A 22468-nucleotide genomic window follows, 5' to 3' on the forward strand; every position below is an offset into this window, starting at 1 on the left:
TGTTGGTGCATTTTGAATTATGCTTGGTAGTCTATTTATACCAAATATTAGGGCCCTTAAGTTTGACCCTAAATTTTCCTTGAGAAACTCATGTGGGGTTTTAATGAGTGATTCTAATCCTCAAACAAGGAGCTCTGGTGGTGCACTCTTTAAGGCATTTGGCTGCTAACCAAAAGGCCAGTGGTTCAAACCCACAGCTGCTCTGCAGAAGAAAGATGAGGTGGTCTGCTTCTGTAAAGATTTACAGCCTTGGAAACCCAATGGGGGTCGTTATGAGTCAGAATTGACAGCCCTATGTGTTGCAGTGGCAGTGACGGAGGTGTCAAATGCCTAGAAATGGAAGAGTTGAAAGTATCTGGACAAGCAAGGAATGACTGAGAGGCAGGGGGAATGGACCTTTCTCATAGATTGTCCCCCAGATAAAGCTATGTGCTATATTGCTCCTACCTGCAAGAGGCAGTTTGCATAGACGTCATCTGATTCCTGGGGAGTTGCAGAATATTCTGGAAAGAGAAAAGGGTCTTCTAGTGCCCTCTCTTTACTCCCTCTCAACCACTTACCTCAACTAATTTCCTTATGTGCTTGTTGATGACTGTGGGGTCTGGCTTTGGCATCACTCCTGATGCCCACTCCAAGGGCACCACAGGCTTGTTGGGAGTTGTAGGGGAGGTAGGCTGCTGACAGAAAACACACACATTTTTTTGTGCATTGCAAATATATATATATATAACAATATTTGCCAAAATATTTCAATTGTTTTTATAAGTACAATTCAGTGGCATTGATTATGTCATCATGTTTTGCCAACATCCCCACTATCCTCATCCAAATTATTCTACTACTTAACAGAAACTCAGTGAACACACACCTTTTAAAACATTGACTGAGGTCTTGACCAATTTGTTCCAGGAACAGTGAAAAGAGCATATAACTTTTGTATATTAATAAAGACCAATAAAAAATATAGCAATTACATATTTATAAAACACAGGTATCTTTTGTTAATAGAATCTAATCTGTAACTAAATGCATGTTTGGATAGTGCATTTTGCTTAGCAACAGCCTAAATACCATTATTTTGAATGGGAAAAAAAAATCCATTCATGTTTCCCAAATATCACTATGACATCCTGAGATACACATTGAGTATTACTGCATGGTACAAACATGTAAGACACCAGTTGTATAATTGCTTAATGCTTGATATTTGTGATGAATCCATGGGTATGCACAGTAGATGGTACCAGTGCACAGTGAAGTTCATGTCTTTATGCCTGCACTTCTCTCAACACCCTTACTCACTTCTGATTTTCTGTTAATCATTAGGCCTCTCTAGTCTTCTGGTAGCATAGTGGCTAAAGCACTTGACTGCTCACCAGAAGGCTGGCGGTTCAAACCCACCAGCCACTCCTCGGAAGGAAGGTTGAGCAATCCTACTTCCGTAGTGATACTGCCTCAAAACCCAAGGAGGGGTCGCTATGAGTCGGGGCCGACTCGACGGCACATAACAACAACAACAGTCTTCTGGTGGGCTTGCTTTTGCCAAAGATTTTTTTTCTACATTATTCGTAAGTGTTTTCTCTTAATAATATGGAAAAGATAAAGGTGATAATGCACAAATGAGTCTCATGTGTACTTTATACCCTCTCTCTGGAACTCTCACCAGGGTAAACATTATTACTGTTCTATACATACAAATTTCTATTAGAAGGTTTCTTATTTGACAATAAATTGGAGATAAACATTTTTTGCAGGACTTTTGTAAGAAATATTCAGAGTGAGAGTTCTGGTAGTGAGGAATAACTATATTCATTCAACCCCTCAATAATATTGTGAGGACGGTATTAATACTATCCTTTAAGCTACCAGCGGGACCAAAACTAACCTGCCATTTTGGATATGTTCACACCACACACACACACTTCACACATTCACACATACACACACCACTCACATACACAGACACACTCTCCACACACTCACACATTCACTCTCATACATACACATACACACACACACCTGCACACATCATAGATCTTTCTAGTGAGCTTTTCATCTTGGGTAAAGGATAAACCTGTGTTTCCTGAACTGTACACCAAGGTACCCTGGGGCACTACAGCAAACTCACAGGGATGCCACAAGACATTTCAAACTTCCAAGAAAAACACACTTCTTAATATCTGTCAAAGAGATACTACTTGAACTGTTAGTTTAACGTAGTCACAGTTTGTCCATTAGACCGTGCTCTGGCACCATATCTTTATAAAGCAAACATGAGTGTGGAACAGGAAATGAAGGTGGTGGTACTCAATATGATTCCAAGACTGAGAAATTGTACAGAGCCCAATAGGCACTCACATTCTTCAATAAGTGATGGTGATTACGAATAAAATAAAAATACTATTTTTCTTTCAACATGCATGTATTGTTTTTTCAAGTGAATACTAAGCTGTCAGAAAATAGGTATTCATTATGTCATTTGGACCTAATTATTCCATAAGTAAGACGCTCTGGTGGCACAGTGCCTAAGGCATTTGACTGCTAACCAGAAGGTTGGCTGCCTCAGAAACCCAATGGCGATTACTATGAGTTGGAATCGGCTGGATGGCAATGGGTTTATTCCATAAGTGGAACTGCTAGATATTTCTTTTGACCTAGGGGTGTCAAAATGTCTGATTCAAAATGGCCATTTGATCAAATGGATCAAAACATTTGATCCTCGAGCTAAAATAAAGTAAATCTTAACCCGGACAGAAGAGCAGTCAGCCCCAGGGTTACAGGTGAGGAGAGACAACACAGGGACACCCAGAGTAGCAGGCCGGAAGAGCAGGAGAAAGGGGATAAAAGCCTTGAACCCGGACAGAAGAGCAGTCAGCCCCAGGGATACGGTGAGGAGAGACAACACAGGGACACCCAGAGTAGCAGGCCGGAAGAGCAGGAGAAAGGGGATTAAAAGACAGGAAGCCAGACAGAGGAACAGTCAGCCACAGGGACCCAGGTGGGGGTGATACGAGAGGTCTCCAACAGCAGGACAAACTTGTCTGTCAGTTTGTCCTACTGTGGTGACATGTAGACGTGAGTTTTGAGGCTGAGCCTCTGGTGTTTAAAACCCAGAGAGATACACCTGGTGCACAGGTAACAGCCCAGTTTATAGACTGAGACAGACTAGGAAGAAGGAAGAGGCCATCCACTTCTCAAAGAATTGGCCAGGGAAAACCTTATGAATAGCAAAGAAACACTGTTTGGTACATTACCACGCACCTTTAGGAATAGTCCGTTTAGGCTAAAAGGCTCTCAAAATAGGACTGGGAAAGAGCTGCAACATCTGAGTAAACCCAGCCTTACTCAAATGGAAAAGAGAAAGCTTTCGAGACCTTCATTTGCTGATGTGGCACCACTCAAATTGAAGAGAAACAGCCGCAGACATCCATTAATCATCGGAACATGCAATGTACGTAGTACGAATCTAGGAAGACTGGAAGTTGTCAAAAAGGAAATGGAACGCATAAAGATTGATATCCTCGGCATTAGTGAGCTGAAATGGACTGGTTTTGGCCATTTTGAATCAGACATTTTGAATCAGGGGTGCTGTGCAAAAGCCGTTAAGACACTATAGGTGTCACTTGAAAAGAAAAGTCTTGAGAACTTCTAGAACTAGCTAGACAAGTGAGGTCTGCCAGGTATGACTGCATGCATATTAAAGCTATAGGCTCTCAGTAATATAACCCTGACTAGATATTGTTCTCTAGTTACCAGCATGTCAAAGACCAAGTACAAAAAAGAATGACACACCACTTAGAGAAGAGACAGAAAGGAACTGGAAAATGTGTTCTCATAGATTCACAGGCTTTCAGCACTTGGAAGGGGCTTTGAAAACTTCTGTTCTTTCAAAAAATAAAAAGACTTCTCTATATTTGACAAAAACATCTCCCAAAGTTGGCAAAACATTTGATCCTCGAACTAAAATAAAGTAAATCTTAAAAGGCAAAAAGAAGTTAAGTATGTTAAACAGGTAGTCTCCACCTGTTCTGAACCTGAGGGATGTTGGGAAAATGGCAAAGCATCAGATGGTAGAAATGGCACAGGTGTTGAAGACAGACAGGCATAAGGTCAAACTCCAGTTCTCCCATTCACTGGCGTAATCCAGACTTTTTTTTCTTATCAGAGTTATTGATGTAACATGGATATGACTCCCCACCAGGCATCCAACAACAGTAGGAATTAAGATGCCTGGTTTTGGTAAAGGGAGGTGTCAGGGAAATGGAAACACTGTGAGTGCACATACACTGCATCTTAACACACCCTGGTCAGGCTCATCAGACCAAAGCTATGGAATGCAGGAAGAGCTCAAATATATATATATATATATATATACACACACACACACACACACATATATATATATATATATATATATATATATATATATATATTATTTTATTTTATTTTTTTGCCAAAACCTTGTTCTATCTAGGCTTTCTTAGTCATGTTAACTTTGAAGAGCCTTACTCCTCTTTTCCTCCTTTTGCCATTTAGATCTTCCCACATGGCTCTATTCTGCAGTGCCTCCAGGAGATGGACTGCTGGAGGACTGGCAGGGAGTGTCAACATGCTGATGGAACCACCAAGCTATTTTAGGAATAGCAACTGACTCAGATTCAAGTGCAGCTCCTACCAGTTCAGAACAGTTCTCAAAGTCATTTTGTCTCTTTCATTCCATGATTTGAATCACAGTAGATACTAATAAATGGAAAGACTTAAGGTTTAAAGTTACTGGCAATGTGCTACAGAGTTCAGTTGGTAAAGAGTTTGGTTGGTAAAGTATGAAAGCTTTGTAAGGAAACTGATCTCAAGATATGAATGTAAGATAGCAAACATAGATCTTTTTTTTTTTTTTCCTTTCAACATGCCAACTTCATCCTCCTCAAAAATTTCAAATTCATTTTCTTATTAGTACAAAACTGACATAGTGCCTAAGGCATTTGACTGCTAACCAGAAGGCTGACAGTTCAAACCCACCAGCCTCTCCTTGGAAGGAAGGTTGGGCAACCTACTTCCATAGTGATACAGCCTCAGAAACCCAAGGAGGGGTCACTATGAGTTGGACCTGACTCGACGGCAGTGAGTTTGGTGTTTTTTTTGTGTGATATTGTCTACTCACTGCAACAAATGACCAGTCCAGTTAATAACATAATTTCCTTAATCTCATTATATAGTATTTACTTACTAAGAATTAGCCATCAATTGCATGAGATATTACCCAAAATGATACTGAAATTCAGAACTGAGTCAATCATTAGTGGAAAATTTTGTGATTTATCATCAAGGATACATAAAATAAAAATATTTTATTTTGAACAGAATTTTTTTAAAAGGCTGGGAGGGTCTGAATGATCTTTAATACTAAGATAGCAGTTATCATTTGTTTATTTATTTTCTTTTTTGTCATATGCATAGATGAGTTCTCAATAAGACTATAACAAATAGAAGACCAATAAAACAAAGTAATTGGGAATTATATTCTTCCTCTTCTCAGCCACTGTTGTGAAGAAATAATCTCAAAGTGTTAGGAATATGTTGTTCCATCAGAAAAATGGAAATAATGTAGATTTTTAAAATTCTTAATCTTTTGAACACAAAAGCACCATTGTAATGGCCAATTACTATAAATGACAAACTACAGTATCTGACACTGACCCTTAGAGAGAAAGCAGTACCTACCGACTTAGAGTTTCTGGGCTCCAGCACCAGTGACAGTTTGTAAATATCATCTTCTGTGTGATAGAGGTCCAGAGAAAGCTACAACAAAGAAGAGAGAACTATATTGTATCATATTTATTTATTTACACTGCTGGTTTTTTTTTAATTCAAAGTTTAATTGCAATACTTAATAATATTAGTGAATTCAGAAAATGAAAAAGATGGCATACAGAGATGGACAATGAAAGAGAAAAAAAAAAAAGAATCCTGGTGTGGTCATCAACATCAACAAAGACCCTCTACTCAATTCTTCAGTTTATAAACAATATTTATTGAGCATCTCCTAAGTGCCAAGCCCTAACTTAGGGATTACGAATAGTGGATGTTTACAGACTAGTAATGGAGAGAGATGCATAAAGTAAGACTTGTAATGCAAGGTAAGGAGTCCTTTGATGACAGCTCAGAAGACAGGCCTAGAGATCTGCTTACAAAAGGTCAGAGCCTTGAAAATCCTATGGAGCTGTTCTACTCTCCACATGTGGGGTGACGTGAGTTGGAGCCAATTCTACAGCAACTAACAACAGCAACATAAAGTAAGGAGTCCCTGGGTGGTATGAACAGTTGATGTGCTTGGCTGCCAACTGGGAGGTGGCAGTTCAAGTCAGAAAGGCCTTGCGATCTACTTCCGAAAAATCAGTCACTGAAAAATGGAACACGGGGCACAGTTCTACTCTGACACACGTGGGGTCACCGTGAGTAGGAGTCAACCTGATGACAGCAACTGGTTTAATGCAAAGTAATAAATGCTGTCTTAGAGGCTTGATTAAAGAATTATGGAAATAAAGGACCCATTAATCAACTTCCTTTTATTTCAGGGCATAGTGTTAGGTCTGGTGATAAAACACAATATAAAATAATTTCCTGTCCTCAAGGGCTTAAAAATTTATCTAAATAAATAGGACCTGACACACAAAAAAATGACTTTGTTAAAGGCCGTGCATGCTAATTGTGAAATGAGTCATCCCGCTCTAAGTGCTACAGGAATTGTTCTGGGAAGCAGAGAAGTAGAACATAAGGGCACAGGTTTTGGAGTCAGGTGCAATGCTCAGCTTACCACTGACTCACGTTGTGACCTTGAACAATTTATTTCCTCTGAGGCTCAGTTTTTGCATCTATAAAATGAAAATGATCATAGAAATCACTTCTATCGGGATCCAATGAAATAATACATGTAAATTACTTCACACAGGACCTCATACAACAGTAAATTCTCAAGAAATGGCACCTAGTGTTGTTGATATTATTGTTATTACTACTGTTTTATTTATGATTTGTTATTATTGGTAGGGGCCACTGAAGACTGAAATGAACTTGTGAACTCATTTAAACTTGAAGGATTCAGACAGAGGGAGAAGAGGTCAGTGGAAGCAAGGACAACCTCTTAGACCAAGCTTGAAGGACATGTACGAAGTTGTAGAGCTTGAAAATGAATGTCCCATTCACCTAAGACAGAAATCATATCTGCACAAGTCCCAGGGCAAGCCCCACCTGTGTTCCATCAATGGAAGACACCTGATGAATCACATCACTCCATCAACAGTGAAAATAACCATGTGTTGTGACCTTTCTTTCAGCCTTCAAGCATAAAAAAAAGTCCTTCTAATGTGTTTGGCCTCGAGATAAGGACTTAGTATGTATGGGTGTGGAGAGAAGGGAGAGTGATGGAAGAATGAAGCAAGAGAAAACACACGGGCAAAGGATGTTTTTTCAAGGATTTATTTTTTGTTCTAGCTACTTAAAAAAAAAAAAAAACTGGCACCATACAATTTCAATTTAGAATCATTCATTCAATAAATATTTATTGAAGATCTAATACGTTTCAGAGAAGAATCTAGGCATTCCTGTAGCTATTGAAGACAACATTTAAATCCAGGATTTAATGTATCAAGTCATATATTGTTTTACTTAGGCTTTGTCACCTAAACATAATAAACTTTTTTTTACTAAACATAATAAAACTTTACTATACAACTGCCCTGAGCATCATTTCAGACGAAAATCCATGCTCACAGAGAACAGATATTATATTCACCCTCCCTTGAAGAGCAATTATCCCTACCTTCAGAGATTCTACATTCTTATGAGGGAGGAACTATCGACAAACGTAAATGCCTTTAGGAGTCAGGCCATTATATAAAACAGCAGAGTGGAATGCACAAAAGAAATATTTTCATATAGATATTGGTGCAATAAACATTGATCTTTCCTCTTAGCTTTACAGTAAGAAAAATCTGTGATAACAATCTTATCCTGAGTCAGTCAAACAATAGGGAGGGTAGGGCCTGTGATGAATGGGAGATAGCCACAAACCAGCCATGGCAAATGGATTTCAGTTTGGTGTTGGACCCAGAGTTGCCATATTTTCTCATTTGTCAAGAGAAGTCCAAAATTTGGAGGTTTTTTTTTTTTTTTTTTTTTAAATATTCTAATTCTTTAATGTTAGCAACTAACAGCAAAACTTTTTTATGATTCCATGTGGGTCAAGTGCAATATATCTGTCCCAGGCAGTGGCCACCATTTTGCACATTTCCCAATAGAAAACTGCTAGGCTCTAATATTCATGAAAATGGGCAGCCTTCTGTGTTTTCTGCCTCAGTGTCTCCAGGCCCAGCCTGCTGCCTGGCACTGTGAATGTTACATAAACAAAGGGGAAAAAACAAGTGATTTCTTCCTTCTGAATTCCTTATTCTAAACCAAACTCACTGCTGTCGAGTCAGATCCAACTCATAGCTATCCTTCCTTGGGTTTCCAGGCAGTATCACTACAGAAGTAGATTGCCCAATCTTCCTTCCAAGGAGTGGCTGGTGGGTTTGAACTGCCAGCCTTCTGGTTGGGAGTCAAATGCCTTAAGCACTATGCCACTTGAGCTCCCAAATTCCTTATTATCAATTTGCACTTTGAGGAGCACATTCTTCCCTTCTGACTCAGCCTCCAAGTCCTAAGAGGGTAGAGATTACTCACACTGGCATCTGCTGGAGACTAGATGATAGGATGAGATGATAGATAGGATGATAGCATGAGACTAGATGAGCCAGAACATCTGACCAGAAACCCAAATAAGCTACACACTAAATCAGGGAGAAGCTCTTTTAAGAAAACCAGAACCTCTTTGGGTATTTTCATATCACAAATGGACAGATATCTTACCCTATTATGGAAATGTGTTGGTCTTCTTCAAATGTTTGCTTTCTGCTTATTAGTGGTATAAACCTGGACAACTCATTACCCTTCTTGAGTCTCAATCTCTTGATCTGTAAAGCAAGAATCATGACCAATAGCTCCCTCACAGGACTGTTGTGAAGATTAAGAGGGCTAATGTATATCTGACTGGTTTTGTTTAGAGGATCACATAGATGGGAACTGCCGGGCTTGGTTCCAGCCAATGCAGCAGACAAATGCCACTGTGTTTCTCTGTGAATGCAAAGCTGCCCTAAGGGTTACTCCTGGCATCTCTGCTTTCCCAACCATGATCCCACTTCTCCTCTCAGCTCTCCTCTTGGCCTGGCCCAAGAGTGATCTGTTCTACATCATATCTGTATATACACAGAGATACAGATATGTGTGTGTATATTTATATTATAGCTTCTCAACAGAATTTCAAGAATATTTGCTTTTGCCTAACATATTTTGAGCCCAGTTGTTTCTGACAAACACTCAATTCACTGTTTCAGGTTGTTGCATTTACCACTCAATCCTATCAGCAATGGCTGTGGATTTTATTTGCACACTAGGACCTACATTTCTTTGACTGGACAACTGTAAGTAAAACACACTTAATCATCAAATTATCTCTACTCACCATTTTGCAACTTTTCTTCTTTTCCTTTTTTTTTTTTTTTTTATTAATAAGACTGTAAAAATACAGGGACTTTCCAGTTATTTGCATGTACTCAGAATGGTAAAAGTAACTGATAGTCTAAAAATACTACGAAAAGAATCAACAGCCTGTTTTGGGTACCATGAAACAGAAGCATCAGCTTTCAGATCTCCTGGTTATGTGAATGGGGTGGGTCATAGGTGAAAATATCTTCTCTCCAGATCTTCCCTGAAAGAGGGAACAATCCAAATTCCAGATTTTCCTTCTTTCATTTGCCAGGTGCTGTTCAAGGAGCTAAGGATACAGTAATAAAAATGGCAGACATATTCCCTGTCCTTAAAGATTTTGAAATGGGAAGGAAAACTTTAAATTTTTATATAAATAATTGTTTAAATACAGTTTTTGTGAGTGCTATGAAAGAAAAGAATGGTGTGCAATACAAGGAGAACACACAATATAGGTCACTAATAATCTAGTGGGTAGAGCCTCCTGAGAGTAACACCTCTCTCAGATATTTGCAGGGAGATCAGTAAGGATTAGAAGATTAAGAGAGGGAAATGGTGTGCAAAGGCCCTGAGGGAGAAAGGAGCTGTGGATCAACACAGGCAATACCTGGGTTACGAAGGAGATCCATTTCTAAGTGTGTCTTCAAGTGTAGGGGAGTCAAACAGGTGCATGTGGTTCTTATTTTGCCTTACTGCAAGAAAAGCCTTTTCAATGATTTAAAAGCCACACATGCAGCAAGTGAATGTAATTGTGGTAAAGAATTTGTTGTGAGGAAAGGTTGGTTCAGTTATTTCAAAGTGAGGGCAAATTTACATAACGTTAAAGGGCAAGTTTGAGTTGTATGTAAAACAGAACTTCAGAACTGGGGTCTACCTGTATATTCAATCCTTCATCTTATGCCAATACATCCTTTCCTTATAATAAAGAATAATAATTAAAATGTAGGGAGTTCTGGTAGCATAGTGCCTAAGGCACTTGACTGCTAACCAGAAGGCTGGCAGTTCAAACCCACCAGCCACTCCTTGGAAGGAAAGTTGGGCAATCTACTTCCATAGTGATACTGCCTTGGAAACCCAAGGAGGGGTCACTATGAATCAGGTCCGACTTGACGGCACATGACAACAACAATTGAGAGAGAGGAGGATTATGGGAACTTCCATCCATTTTAAGCAGTGGGATAGAATCAAACAGAATGAGTCTTATTAACAAGAAGAAGTAAGACTACAAAGTTGTTCTGTGGGAGGATTTTAAAACTGTGGAAATGTATCGAAAGTTAGCAAACAAATAATGCTTTAATTGTCTTTTTCTAGAACTTTGCCAATAAATATTTAAAAATAAACAGAATTCACCTATATTTAAGTAACACTGATTGATCACACTATTGTCATAAAGATGAAGATAACTTGGATGTAAAAATACCTTTTGTCTAGTGCCAATTTATTTGTGATAGCAGCAATTAGAGAAAATTTTAAATATCAGGGGATGGTATTCAAAATATACCCAAAGCCTACAGAATTCAATCACCACAAAAAATTGTATATGTCTTAACATGGCAGTAGAATGTTAATCTGTTCATTCATTCATTCATTCAACAACTATCTGTTGAGTGCCTACCATGTATAGTCACGAGCTGGGTGCTGCTGATACAAGGATGAATAGGACACAGGGTCTTTCCCCAGGAATTCCCATATGTCAGGGAAGATGGAGCCAGGTAAAAACAATAACTGAGACTCCAGAGTAGAATTATATGATCATAGAGGGAATGAGTGACCAGATTTGAATGCTTAAAATTTTAGTTTCGTGAAAGTAGGGTGTGAGGGTCTGAGAGTCTGAAATGAAAGAGAAGTCATGGTAGCTAGTTAGGAATTCAGATAATAAATAAGAAAAGTAAAGTAAGCCCCTAACAGTGGCAGAGGTTGGGGGTTAGAGTTAGAATCTACAGAATATAGAATCCTATTAGATATGGGGAGAGATAGCGAGAAGGTAGAAACTGGCTCCATGATCTCTACTTGACTGGTTGGTGATGTTGCTATTACCAGTTGTTGTTGAGTTGATTCCAACTCATAGCAACTCCATTGTGTCAGAGTAGAACTGTGCTCCATAAAGTTTTCAATAAAACCTTTTGGAAGTAGACCAGCAGGCTTTTCTTCCAAGGTGCCTGTGGATATTACTATTGGCAGTATTTATAGAAGGTTAAATGAAGTTAAAACCCTGTGCCATTGAAATACATCTACTCCTCACTTATCCACATGGTTAAGTTCCAAAGACCAGGTTGTTAGGCAAAAATTGATTTTATGCAAAAATGGAGGATTTTTTTTCTCTCTTCAGACCATCCATTTGCCTGATTTTTTTTGTTTAGAAAATATTATCATAGGAATAATAACAGCTAAGATTTATTGATGTGCTCATCATTGTGACAAGTCCAATGATGGATTATTCATCTGTGGAGAAGGAAGCTTGGAGGAGACAAAGGTGGATAAACCTGGGCTGGATGACTGGAGGCCCCATAGCTTAACCACTTCACCTTCCTCCTATGCTGGGTCAGAGCTTCTCTCATGAAGCCATCTCCAGGCCTTCACTCCCACCCCTACAAGCTCTGCCTTCACAATTCTGTTGCCTGCTCCTCCATCTGGGCCTGGCAAGTCGTCAAGGCTTGGGGCTTCCTGAGAGACCGCTGGGAGCCTGGCTGCACACCTGGCCTCACCAAGGCAGAGGCTTCAGGCTCATTTCAGGTCACTTTAGGATGCCACTAAACTCACACACATTTCTGCCAAACATCCTCTCCCATGCCTCTTTGTTCCCTGTCTTCCCACCCCACAGCAATTTTGAGTTGCAAGGCCTCAGGCTGCATAAAAGCTATGCACTATGCACTAGCTACGCACTGGCTACCTGCTGGGTTGCCCACAGAGGAGGCCACCTGGTGTAGCAGCTGGATGAGGCACCTCCTACCACCACTACCACAGGAGGGGCCGGAGGGTGTGGGGCAGCCCTGGACCAACTTTCTGGAGGCCTCCTAAAGACCCTCCTCCAGGGATAGGATACTTTGCAGCTGCCATATCTGCCACTTCATTAATGCACAAAATAATTGTCTAGTAGATTTTTTACTATTGTAATAAATACAAAATATTGGATAATAAGATATTTGATGAGGAGTAATAATCTAAATATTTTAGAGTTTTTTTTTGGAGGGAAGGATATTTTATTAACTGCATTTTTGCACTTCATTCATATTGATTCATGGGATAATACTGTGTTATGTTTTATGTGATTAGTTGTTTTTCAATTTCTGTATGTGACTTAAGCATGAACTTAAAAGGTACAATGATAAAAATAAGGTCAACAAAAGGACACTTTAGTCAATCTTAAGCATGGCCTTTAAATGTCAGCCCTTATCATTCTTACTTGGTCTCAGCGAACCATTTCCTTAAGCTTAAATCAGAAGGTCAAAATATATCTGTGACCTGGGTGAGGAAAAACTAATCCCTCATTCAAGCTTTGCAATATTCTGTAGGAAAAATCAGTGGCATGCAACACTGAGAAGCAGAATTCAAAATTACAAACTCAGTGGTGACTTTTTTTCCCTAATGGATAAAAAGTATTACTAGGCAAGTCATGTCCTATAATTAACTCCTTCTTTGTACATCCGTAAAGTGAATGGTTGTTGCTGGTGTATTCAGTCAAGACAATTACAACTCATAGTGACCCCATAGGACAGAGTAGAACTGCCCCTTAGGGTTTCCTAAGCTGTAATCTTTATGGGAACAGATTGCCAGGTCTTTTCTCCTGCAGAACCATTGGTGGGTTCGAATCACTGCCTTCTGGGTTAGCATCTGAGCTGCTTAACCTTGGCATCACCATGGCTTCTTAAGTGGAATGGAAAGAGGAAAAGATCATCTAATTTTTACAGATGAAGAAATTAGCCATGTGCTCACATTAAAGAGTTACTTTCCATCTGAGCTGACTGGTGAAAAGAGAAAAAGTCCCAAGTTGAGATTCATGTTTTCCCCTTGCAAGCCTTTTGTCCTGCATGATCTGTTTCTTTTTTTTATAGACTAGAAAGTAATGTGGGTGATGTTATATTTGCTGCCCTGTACAGGCTACTTCAAATGGTGTTTGTGAGAATCTTCCCAGGAATGTATGTAAAAGTGCTATGAAAACTAATGAATTATTACAGAAAAGTCAAGCATTTCTATACAGCCTACTGCACAAGGTAAGTATAAGTTGTTGTTGTTGTTATGTGCCGTCGAGTTGGACCCGACTCATAGTGACCCCATCTTGGGTTTCCGAGGCAGTATCACTACGGAGGCAGATTGCCCCATCTTCCTTCCGAGGAGTGGCTGGTAGGTTTGAACCGCCAGCCTTCTGGTTAGTAGTCAAATGCCTTAGCCACTGTGCTACCAGAGCTCCCAAGTAATTGTTGATTAATTTACAAGTTCTCATTTTGTATTTTCCAGGACTCTCAACCATACATACAGGTATCTTTCTGGGACCCTGTTTACAAACAATTATGTCAGGCAGGAACCAATTTAGCGTATTATGGATTGAACTGTGTCCCCCCAAAATATATGTTAGAATCTCAACCCTCCTATCTGTGAATGTGAAACTGGGTTTTCTTTGTTTTATGGTAATGAGGCCATATCAGTGCAGGGTGTATCTTAGACCTAATAACTTTTGAGATATGAAAAGAGCAGGTTAGGCACAGAAGCGAGCAGGCATAAATGAGGGAAAGATAGCATGTGGAGATCTCTAAGGAATTGAGGAACACAGGGGCTAGAGAAGCTGAAACAAGGGTTTTCCTCCAGAGCCAAGGGAGAGAAGAGAAGTGAAGGGAAGAGAAGAGAGTAGAGAGGGGAGGGGAGGGCAGGGAGATAATTCTAGCTTCCTAACCTGTGAGAAAATAAACTTATTTTTGTCAAGGTCAACTATTGGTGGTATTTCTGTTACTGTAGCACTAAAAAACTAAGATAAAGTCCTTGGGGCAAAAGGAATCTTCCCTTCAAATACTACACTTATAGACACCCACATACACATTTAGGTAGATACATTCAATCATAGGGTTGTAATGCAAACACATATGTGCATCATCAAATGGCCCTTGGATTCTAATCTCCTCAGTCCTCATAGTTCAGAGATTAACTCTTTCAAATCTATTTTTGCACAGCTCAAGATGTGGTTCGCCAGTAGCTAAGTAGAATATTCCTGTGCACTGAACTTTCTCTTTGGTTGTGGGAGGAGAGGAAGTTTCTTGGCTTTAAATAGAAACTGACTTGTTGTTTGGTGCACTCATATGCAGGCACTGTACTACCCTGATGCTCTATTTGACTGGCACCCCAGAATCAGGTTGGCACTTTGTTCCTTATTCTCAGGGCTCCACCATTATGGAAGATTAGAGCTGGAAAATGTCTCAGAATTGAACACAAAACCCTTGCCAAAAAGCCAAAGTCAGGGTTGATTAGTTAGGAGACACAGCTATCTAACTGCGAAAGCAGAGCTAAATGCAGGATCTCTCATCAAGGATTCTTTTCACCGCACTATGCTATACGACACTGCATTTACTAAATATGGTGCTTGATGGCTTCTAACTTTTCTTGCAATGCTTCTATGAGAGAGAGAAAGAAAAGGAGTGAGTGAGACAGAAATGTTGATTGAATTGACATACTAGTTCTTTTATTTGTAGATCTCAAATGTTTCATATGCAGTCTCAAATTTTCATTCAGCATACTTCATTACTTTTCTAAATATCTATTGGTCATTATTTTGCTTGGTGTATCAGTAACTCAAAATTAATTTTCCTACACCATCACTAACGCACTTTGGTTGGGTAGTGGTTAAGGCTTTTGGGTGCTAACTGAAAAGATCAGCGGTTTGAACCCACCAGCTGCTTTGTGGAAGAAAGATGAGGCAGTCTGCTTCTGTAAAGATTTACAGCCTTGGAAACCCAATGAGTGTTACTATGATTCAGAACTGACTTTATAGCAGTGGGTTTTGAGACATCATTATTACATTGTCTCTAGATGAGAAATTACCCAAGTGTAGGCACCTGTTCTGGAAGTTACTCTCCACATCAGTCTGGGCACAGATGCTGGCAACAAAGGTGCCATGTTGAGACTTGTCTGCAGACATCACATGTGCCTGTGGGTTCACAGTCTGATTGGGCTGCAACTCTAGTCACTTATTCATGGAAACATATTTACATGTGCAAATGATTAATAAATGCAGGTGCTTAGATTATTGAGTTTTTTTTTTTTCTTTTTCCAATAGAGGAGATCCATATGTTACAATTTGTCACACAAATTCAGCCTCAAGAGATTTATGCTTCTGTGTGTTGGCCACTTCTGCTTTACAGTAAGGTTGCAGCTGGCATGGTTGCCTACTCTTACGGGTACTCCTCTTCGGTAAACAATTGCCTGCTCTAGGAACAATTTGCAAGAAGCTTTAGGGATAACAGTCTTATCCAATGCAGCAGTCCTAGGAGATACAGGCTGCCAGGACTTAAAAGGATCATTGCTTTCATTGTCCACAGCTGTAAAATGAAAAGGTTCAATATAATATTGAGGAAGCAAGTTTCAGATGCTCCAGTGTGATATACTCAAACAAGGAAGTTGTGCCTTCACTTATTTAAGCAATGGTGAGGTAATTTGGTTATTCTTCCCCTACTCTCACCCCTAAAGAAGCAGCCAATGGCAAATGTTCTCTTCCACACACCTGTCTTGTCTACAAGTGTTAGGACCTGGATACCAGCTACGTGTGTGTAGGCATGCCAAAACATGAGTTGTCACTGAATTTCCTTTGTCTGACTTACATCATTCCTGAATTCAGTACTCAATTAATCTCTTGAACTCCTAAATATGCCAGACACTGTGAGAGGTAGGTGCTCGGCAGGTAGTACGTAAGGAGGATAAACAGAAAAACTCTAGTGCAAAGTGGTATCTCCCATAGTTAAGGAAGGTATAAAGTGGAAGGGCAACATATATCACAGATGCATTACTGTTCTGGGGGATAACAGAGAACGTTCCAGAAAAAGGTTATTGAATTTGAGCTAACCACAAGTAGTTGCTGTTATTAGCTGCTGTCGAGTCGGACCCACACTCATGGCAACTACAGAGTTTTCATTGGCTGGTTTGTAGGAAATAGATTGCCAGGCCTTTCTTCCTAGTCTGCATTACTTTGGAAGGTCCCCTGGAACTGGTTCAATATCGTAGCAACATGCAAGCCTCCAACGACAGACTGGTGGTGGCTGCACTTGATGTGCAATGGCCAGGAAGCAAATCCAAGCCTCCCACATGGAAGATGAGAAGTCTACCACTGATGCATCACTATAACCCACATGGTGGCAGGGGGAGGAATCTTCAAAGAGGAAAAAGAAGGTGTAAATTTTAGGAAGAAGAACACAGCATTTTGTGGTGCAAAATACAATAAGCCCAATATTCCTCAAAGGTAGGTGTGATGTGGAAGAGGCTGATGGTAAACAAAGCTAACTGATGGTCAGAGACCAGATTCTAAGGGCCTCAAATTCCAGGCTGGGAACTCCATCCCAGTGGTATTGGGAGGTTGGCAGTGGGGATATCATAGAAGAGGTACTTGCATTACTCCAACCTTCAACTAAATCAGTGCCGTGGGAATAAAGAGAAGCAGATGAGTTGAGGACATTTAGAAAGTGGTGATTAATTAGATGAGATGATGAAGGATAAGGAGGGGCTAAGGACAAGTCTAAGAACTCCAGAAGCAAAAGCTGCATGTGCAAAGCCTAGGCCGCTCCAGAACCATTGGCAGGCTTCTTAGTCCTCAGTCTCAGGTCATGCTGGTTATTGGCGTAGGCTTCTCTTCCCCTCATCCTTTTAGTTTTCTTCCATCAACTGACCATGAATTCAGTTTTCCCCCAGAGTGATTGCTGTCACAGATCTCCCTGTCTCCCCTGGATTATGAAACCAGACAGAAGAGTTATTAGCACAAACCCAGCCCCTCAGAACTCACCGTGAGCAGGTTGATCAAATCCATGTTGGGCTCTAAGTGGTGAGAGGCATTCTGCAGGGAGACCAGTTCACTTAGGGTGACGGAGAGCTGGTGCATTTTCACAATGTTCACTTTGTTATCCTCCATCCGGTCTGGGAAAATGACATGGACTGCTATCAAGTCTTTCAAGTGTACTCCAAGGATGGGGATTTTGAAGCCATCGCAGTCAGCAAAGGCCTTGCGGTAATTGCAGTAATTGCCGTTGGAGGAGACCAGCTCAGTCATTTCATTCCAGTTCTGGGAACAGATGCAAAAGTAGAGCTTTCAAACTGTTTTTCCTTCTGCCCACCCCTAGGTTCTGCAGTGTGTGGCTAGGAAATTCCTCAGCTACTGAGAGAAGGATCTATTGCACCGAAGTTGTTACAGGGATATATTAACCAGGAAAAAGAAAGTTACAAAAATATGCTAAATCTGGCTATGTGAGATGGACAGCCTGTTCTGTTCTGCTACAAAATGGAAATTGCCTGTGCCTCTGTCTACTTACTAGGGATGTGGAGATATTAAATAGCATCATGTACATTCCATGATTTATGGAAACAGTACAATGCACAAATTCATATTAAAGTTTTCTAGTTGTTCCAAGAAAGTTACATTTAAGATATTACTTGAAGGCATATCTGAGACAGTATGAGGTAGGGCAAGTTGCCCCGAGATGTGAGACAACTGGAGCTGGAGTTCTGGACCCCACCACAAAGTAGAAGGGTGACCTTGAGCAAGTCACTTTACTTTTCTGCACCTTCGTTTCCTTTTCTGAAGTTAGAGGGGTTCAAAGAAATAATCATTAAGGACACATTAGCCATTCCAATCCTCTATGAGCCTCTGCTGGATTCTTACTCTTCATGACTTTGAAAAATTTGTTTGTTGTTTTACTTGAAATTCAGTAAAAAGCTAAAATAAAATAAAATACATAATAAGCCCCTTTATACTTGAAATGAGTGCAGTGCTTGAGTTCAGACAGTAGAGTTCTATGGCTTACTTCCTCTTGTTTATATGAACAGGGCATTGTTGGTTGCCTAAGAGTAACCAGACATTCCTAACAGATCCTGATTTTGATCTGTCTACCCTTTCCTAAAAGGAGCCCTGGTGGCACAGTGGTTAAGCACTCAGATGCTAACCAAAAGGTCAATGGTTCAAGCCCATCCTTTCCAAAACAGTACTGTGAAAAATACTGTGAGTCAAGGGGTGAAGTCCCATCCGTAGGTCCAAAGTTTCTGATTCCCTATCATTGTCATCTCATCCCTCTGGTTTGTGATTGGTTCAAGAACATCAGGTTAAGCCAATCAGTAGAGTGTATTCCTCTAGCAACTGCTGTTGCTCCAGGGGTAGGTATGTGATCTGAAGTGGCCCAATATGCCTAAAAAGAAGATCATTAATTCCATTGAGGATGGAGATGGGGACAGAGGGAGAAGTTTTCCATCTCCAACTTTCATGGACAAGGGAACATGAAAATTTCCAGCTACTGAGAAACAGCACAATCAGAAGGGAAGTCAATCTGAAGGAAAAAAATCAAAAAGTATAATACTCAGAGGAAAGGAAAGCAACAGAGGCAGAGCTCTGATCAAATCATGCCTGGAGTTTCTGCTTCTTCTAGACTTCTAGATATGTGAGATGATACATTTCCTTATTTTTAAATTGCTGCCAAGTGTCCTTACTGACATACATAAGGACACTCTTTAAAAAAAAAATCTTTTCATAGGATGAAATGCTCCTTTTTGTTTAATAAGGGAAAAATTATTACTGTGGTCTGGAAATAAATATGGCAGAAAAGCTATATTTGGGTCATGATCTTTATTTAATATATATGTCATTCTCAGAGTTTATAGCTAAGTTGCCAGGAAAAAATAAGGTTGGCGGTTGGGACCCACAGTCACTCCATGGGAGAAAGTTGTGGCCTAACACATAGTAAGTACCAAATAAATATTAGTTGAATATTTACAACTGTTGTTGTCATTGTTGCTTGCCGTCAAGTCGGCCCCGACTCATAGCGACCCCTCCTTGGGTTTCCGAGGCAGTATCACTACGGAAGTAGGATTGCCCAACCTTCCTTCCAAGGAGTGGCTGGTGGGTTTGAACCGCCAGCCTTCTGGTGAGCAGTCAAGTGCCTTAGGCACTATGCTACCAGAGCTCCTACAATATGTTAATTATATGTCAAAGCATTCTTACGGAGATACTAACCACCACCTCTGACCTATTTTTCCAAGTGGACTTGGCTGATCTGGATATTCTTTTCCTACTCTGCCCCATGTAACCTACCATTGACTAAGAGGAAAACTTTCCCACTCTGAGTGGCATTTATGATCACAAGTGTACTAAACCTAAACAATTCACAAATGAAATTTTCACTTGGAATTAGATCAAATCCACTGTACCTTTGTAACTTCTGAAGAAAGATGAGAATGGGTCTCTTTGAGGCGTGAAATGGAGCTATGACTTAGGCCACCCACCACTGCCATCAGGGTGTTAAAATTTTTGAGCTGAAGAAGCTTCTGCAATAAAAATGTTAACATACATATTTTGTAAAAAACTTGGAATTATTCTGACCTTTCTGTGTATGCAAACAAGGATCTAAAAAATAACATTAATTTAAAATGCAGCACAAGTGGAATCCATTAGAAAAATAGATCAATTATTTCACAGAAAGTAGGACAATCTTAAAGGCTTCTAAGTATTGCATTTTAAAAGCAATCTTCTTGCAAAAGAAAAGTTTAATTTGTTCATTAGACATCTAATGAGTAGTTTAATTGTCTGATGCCTTTATATTGTGAATACCAAATTTCCTCAACAAATTTCTAGATAAAGTGAATGAACATCTAGAATCCTTTCACAACTGCAGTTCAGATTGCCAGACATACCTTTGCAACGTTGATAAACTTTGTGATGACTTCTGCCCTCTGCTGCGCTGTTGGTTTACTAAGAACCATCAACTGGACCCACTTAGAAATTCCATTAAATAAAGCAATAGATCTCTCCAAGGTTGGGTTATTTTCTAGGCAACCATGGATGACATAACTTTGGTAATCGGTGAACTAACAAAGGAAGAGTTAGAGATTCTGAGTTATAATAGAGCTTTGCAAAATAAGAAATTAGAATGTTGCATAGAAAACGTGAGATACTGTTTTAAAACAAAATAAGGATTTCTCCCATTTCAAATTATAGTGGCATCCTACAAGTTTGAATATACATATAACATATAACATGTTATTTTGCTGCATTTCATATAACCCTCCCACACACACTTGTACATCAGGAGTGTTCAAAGGAGGAAGGGACAAAACTGGTCATACAGTGGGCCCCAAATTTACTGGATCATAACATCTACATGGGGCATTTGTTAAAATACTGATTCCTGGAGCCACCTCAGACCTAAAGGACTGTTATATTCAGAGGAAGAATCTAAGACTATCCGTCTCCATTTTAAACTAACTTCCAGGGATTCCAATGTTCAGGCAAGTTTTAAGAATGATGCTATACATTAAAGAAGAGAAAATGAACATAAATACAAATTACAAGTCAGAGTCATTTTGTAAAAAAATTTTTCTGAGAAAAAAGAAGTGGTAAGATAAAATAGCAATTGAAGAAAGGCAGCTCTTTAACAAAACAGATATATTTTCAAAAAATCATCATGAATGCCATAGGAACCATCGATCATATAAATGGTGGGGACTCATGAAGATCTTCTCCAAGTAAGATTGCTTAGGAAATACTCAGTACTTCAGAAACCCATGCTTTTAACCAGATGCTCTTATTTGCAAGCAGGAATGTAATTCATTTTCTGGCACCTTGGAAAAAAGGAGGAGGAGTGTCTGCCATGGAGCTTAGTGAGACAAAGAAAAGCAGCTGATTTGGGGCCATTGTAGAAATACAATCACAGTCAATGGAGAGTGAGTAGGTGACCAGAAAATCACAGTCTGTAGGAAGAAAGAAATATCAAGGAGGAAGGAAGCGTATCAAGATGAGTAGAAAAGAACAATTTGACTCAGGATCTCCAAACTTGGGAAAGAAACAACTCCACGTTGAGATTCTCCTCAAAGTCCACAATTCCTATTTTCAACCTATACCCACAATTAGGTATTTATCCAAACCCCAGCCTAGATAACTCTTCCCCAAAATGAAGGGGATAGCAAAACACTTTCTCTTGGGAGAAGTCCGTGGAGTGAAATACACTTTGAATGGTTTAATCTCCACCAAGTATTCAGAAAATCATGTTTTAATCCTATGAAAAGAGACATTGAAAATAGCGACAGAAATATAGCTCCTGAGCCGTAAAATAAAGACAGGATAATATTTATCTTTGGTTAGAAGGAATTGTTCCTATGAATTAAGGGCACTTTTCCAGTGGAGCACAGTGGCAGAGGCTGCCAACACCTCAGAGTGTGAAAATGCAGCTCTTGGGAAAGTTGGCATGGTGGTTGTTATCCTTGGAAGAATAAATGTCGAGTTTCTTACTGAGATCCTTCTAAAAGATTTATGCTCCAGAAAAGTGAGGTGCTCAGCCAATTCAATGGGCTCCAGATGGTCAAACAGCAGACAGGCTTTTCCCTTCTTGGATACTTTTTTCCTCTGTGTGACTCTTCTCATCCAGTCATAGGAAGGACTGTAAAAGAAGAGTAAGTCTGGTCAGTGTACTGAAAGCCCATTTCACTCAATGGAAGTTATTAACCTACTGACTCTGTAACTCTTGGCTTACTTCCAGGGCCCAGTGCAAAATACATGCCCTGCCCTTTATATTTGAAGAGAAAACCACTGCCCCATTGCCAATAGAGCATAAACTTTGAGTTGTTTTTCCAGACAGAGTGGGTTTACTCTGATCTGTCCAGAATTTCCTACTTGGTCTTCCTAGTGACCAGCCAGGTCTGGATCTTAGAGGAGAAA

The 22468-nt window shown here is 39.8% G+C and overlaps 1 protein-coding gene across 1 annotated transcript in view; it reads right to left on the reverse strand.

Annotated features, from left to right (window-relative positions):
* The window catches only part of RASGRP3 (RAS guanyl releasing protein 3), a 56002-nt gene that overhangs the window by 27743 nt on the left and 5791 nt on the right, over positions 1 to 22468 (reverse strand). The window contains exons 5-10 of the mRNA XM_007938890.2: positions 22043 to 22190; positions 20449 to 20622; positions 19966 to 20082; positions 17558 to 17833; positions 5722 to 5799; positions 561 to 674 (exon numbers count right to left, since the gene is read on the reverse strand). Of these exons, the coding sequence (XP_007937081.1) occupies positions 561 to 674; positions 5722 to 5799; positions 17558 to 17833; positions 19966 to 20082; positions 20449 to 20622; positions 22043 to 22190 (907 nt within the window). The remainder of the gene's footprint in view (positions 1 to 560; positions 675 to 5721; positions 5800 to 17557; positions 17834 to 19965; positions 20083 to 20448; positions 20623 to 22042; positions 22191 to 22468) is intronic.

The sequence above is a fragment of the Orycteropus afer genome, unplaced genomic scaffold (genome assembly GCF_000298275.1).
Source record: "Orycteropus afer afer isolate SDZICR_OR568_19922 unplaced genomic scaffold, OryAfe1.0 scaffold00054, whole genome shotgun sequence".
NCBI lineage: Eukaryota > Metazoa > Chordata > Mammalia > Tubulidentata > Orycteropodidae > Orycteropus > Orycteropus afer.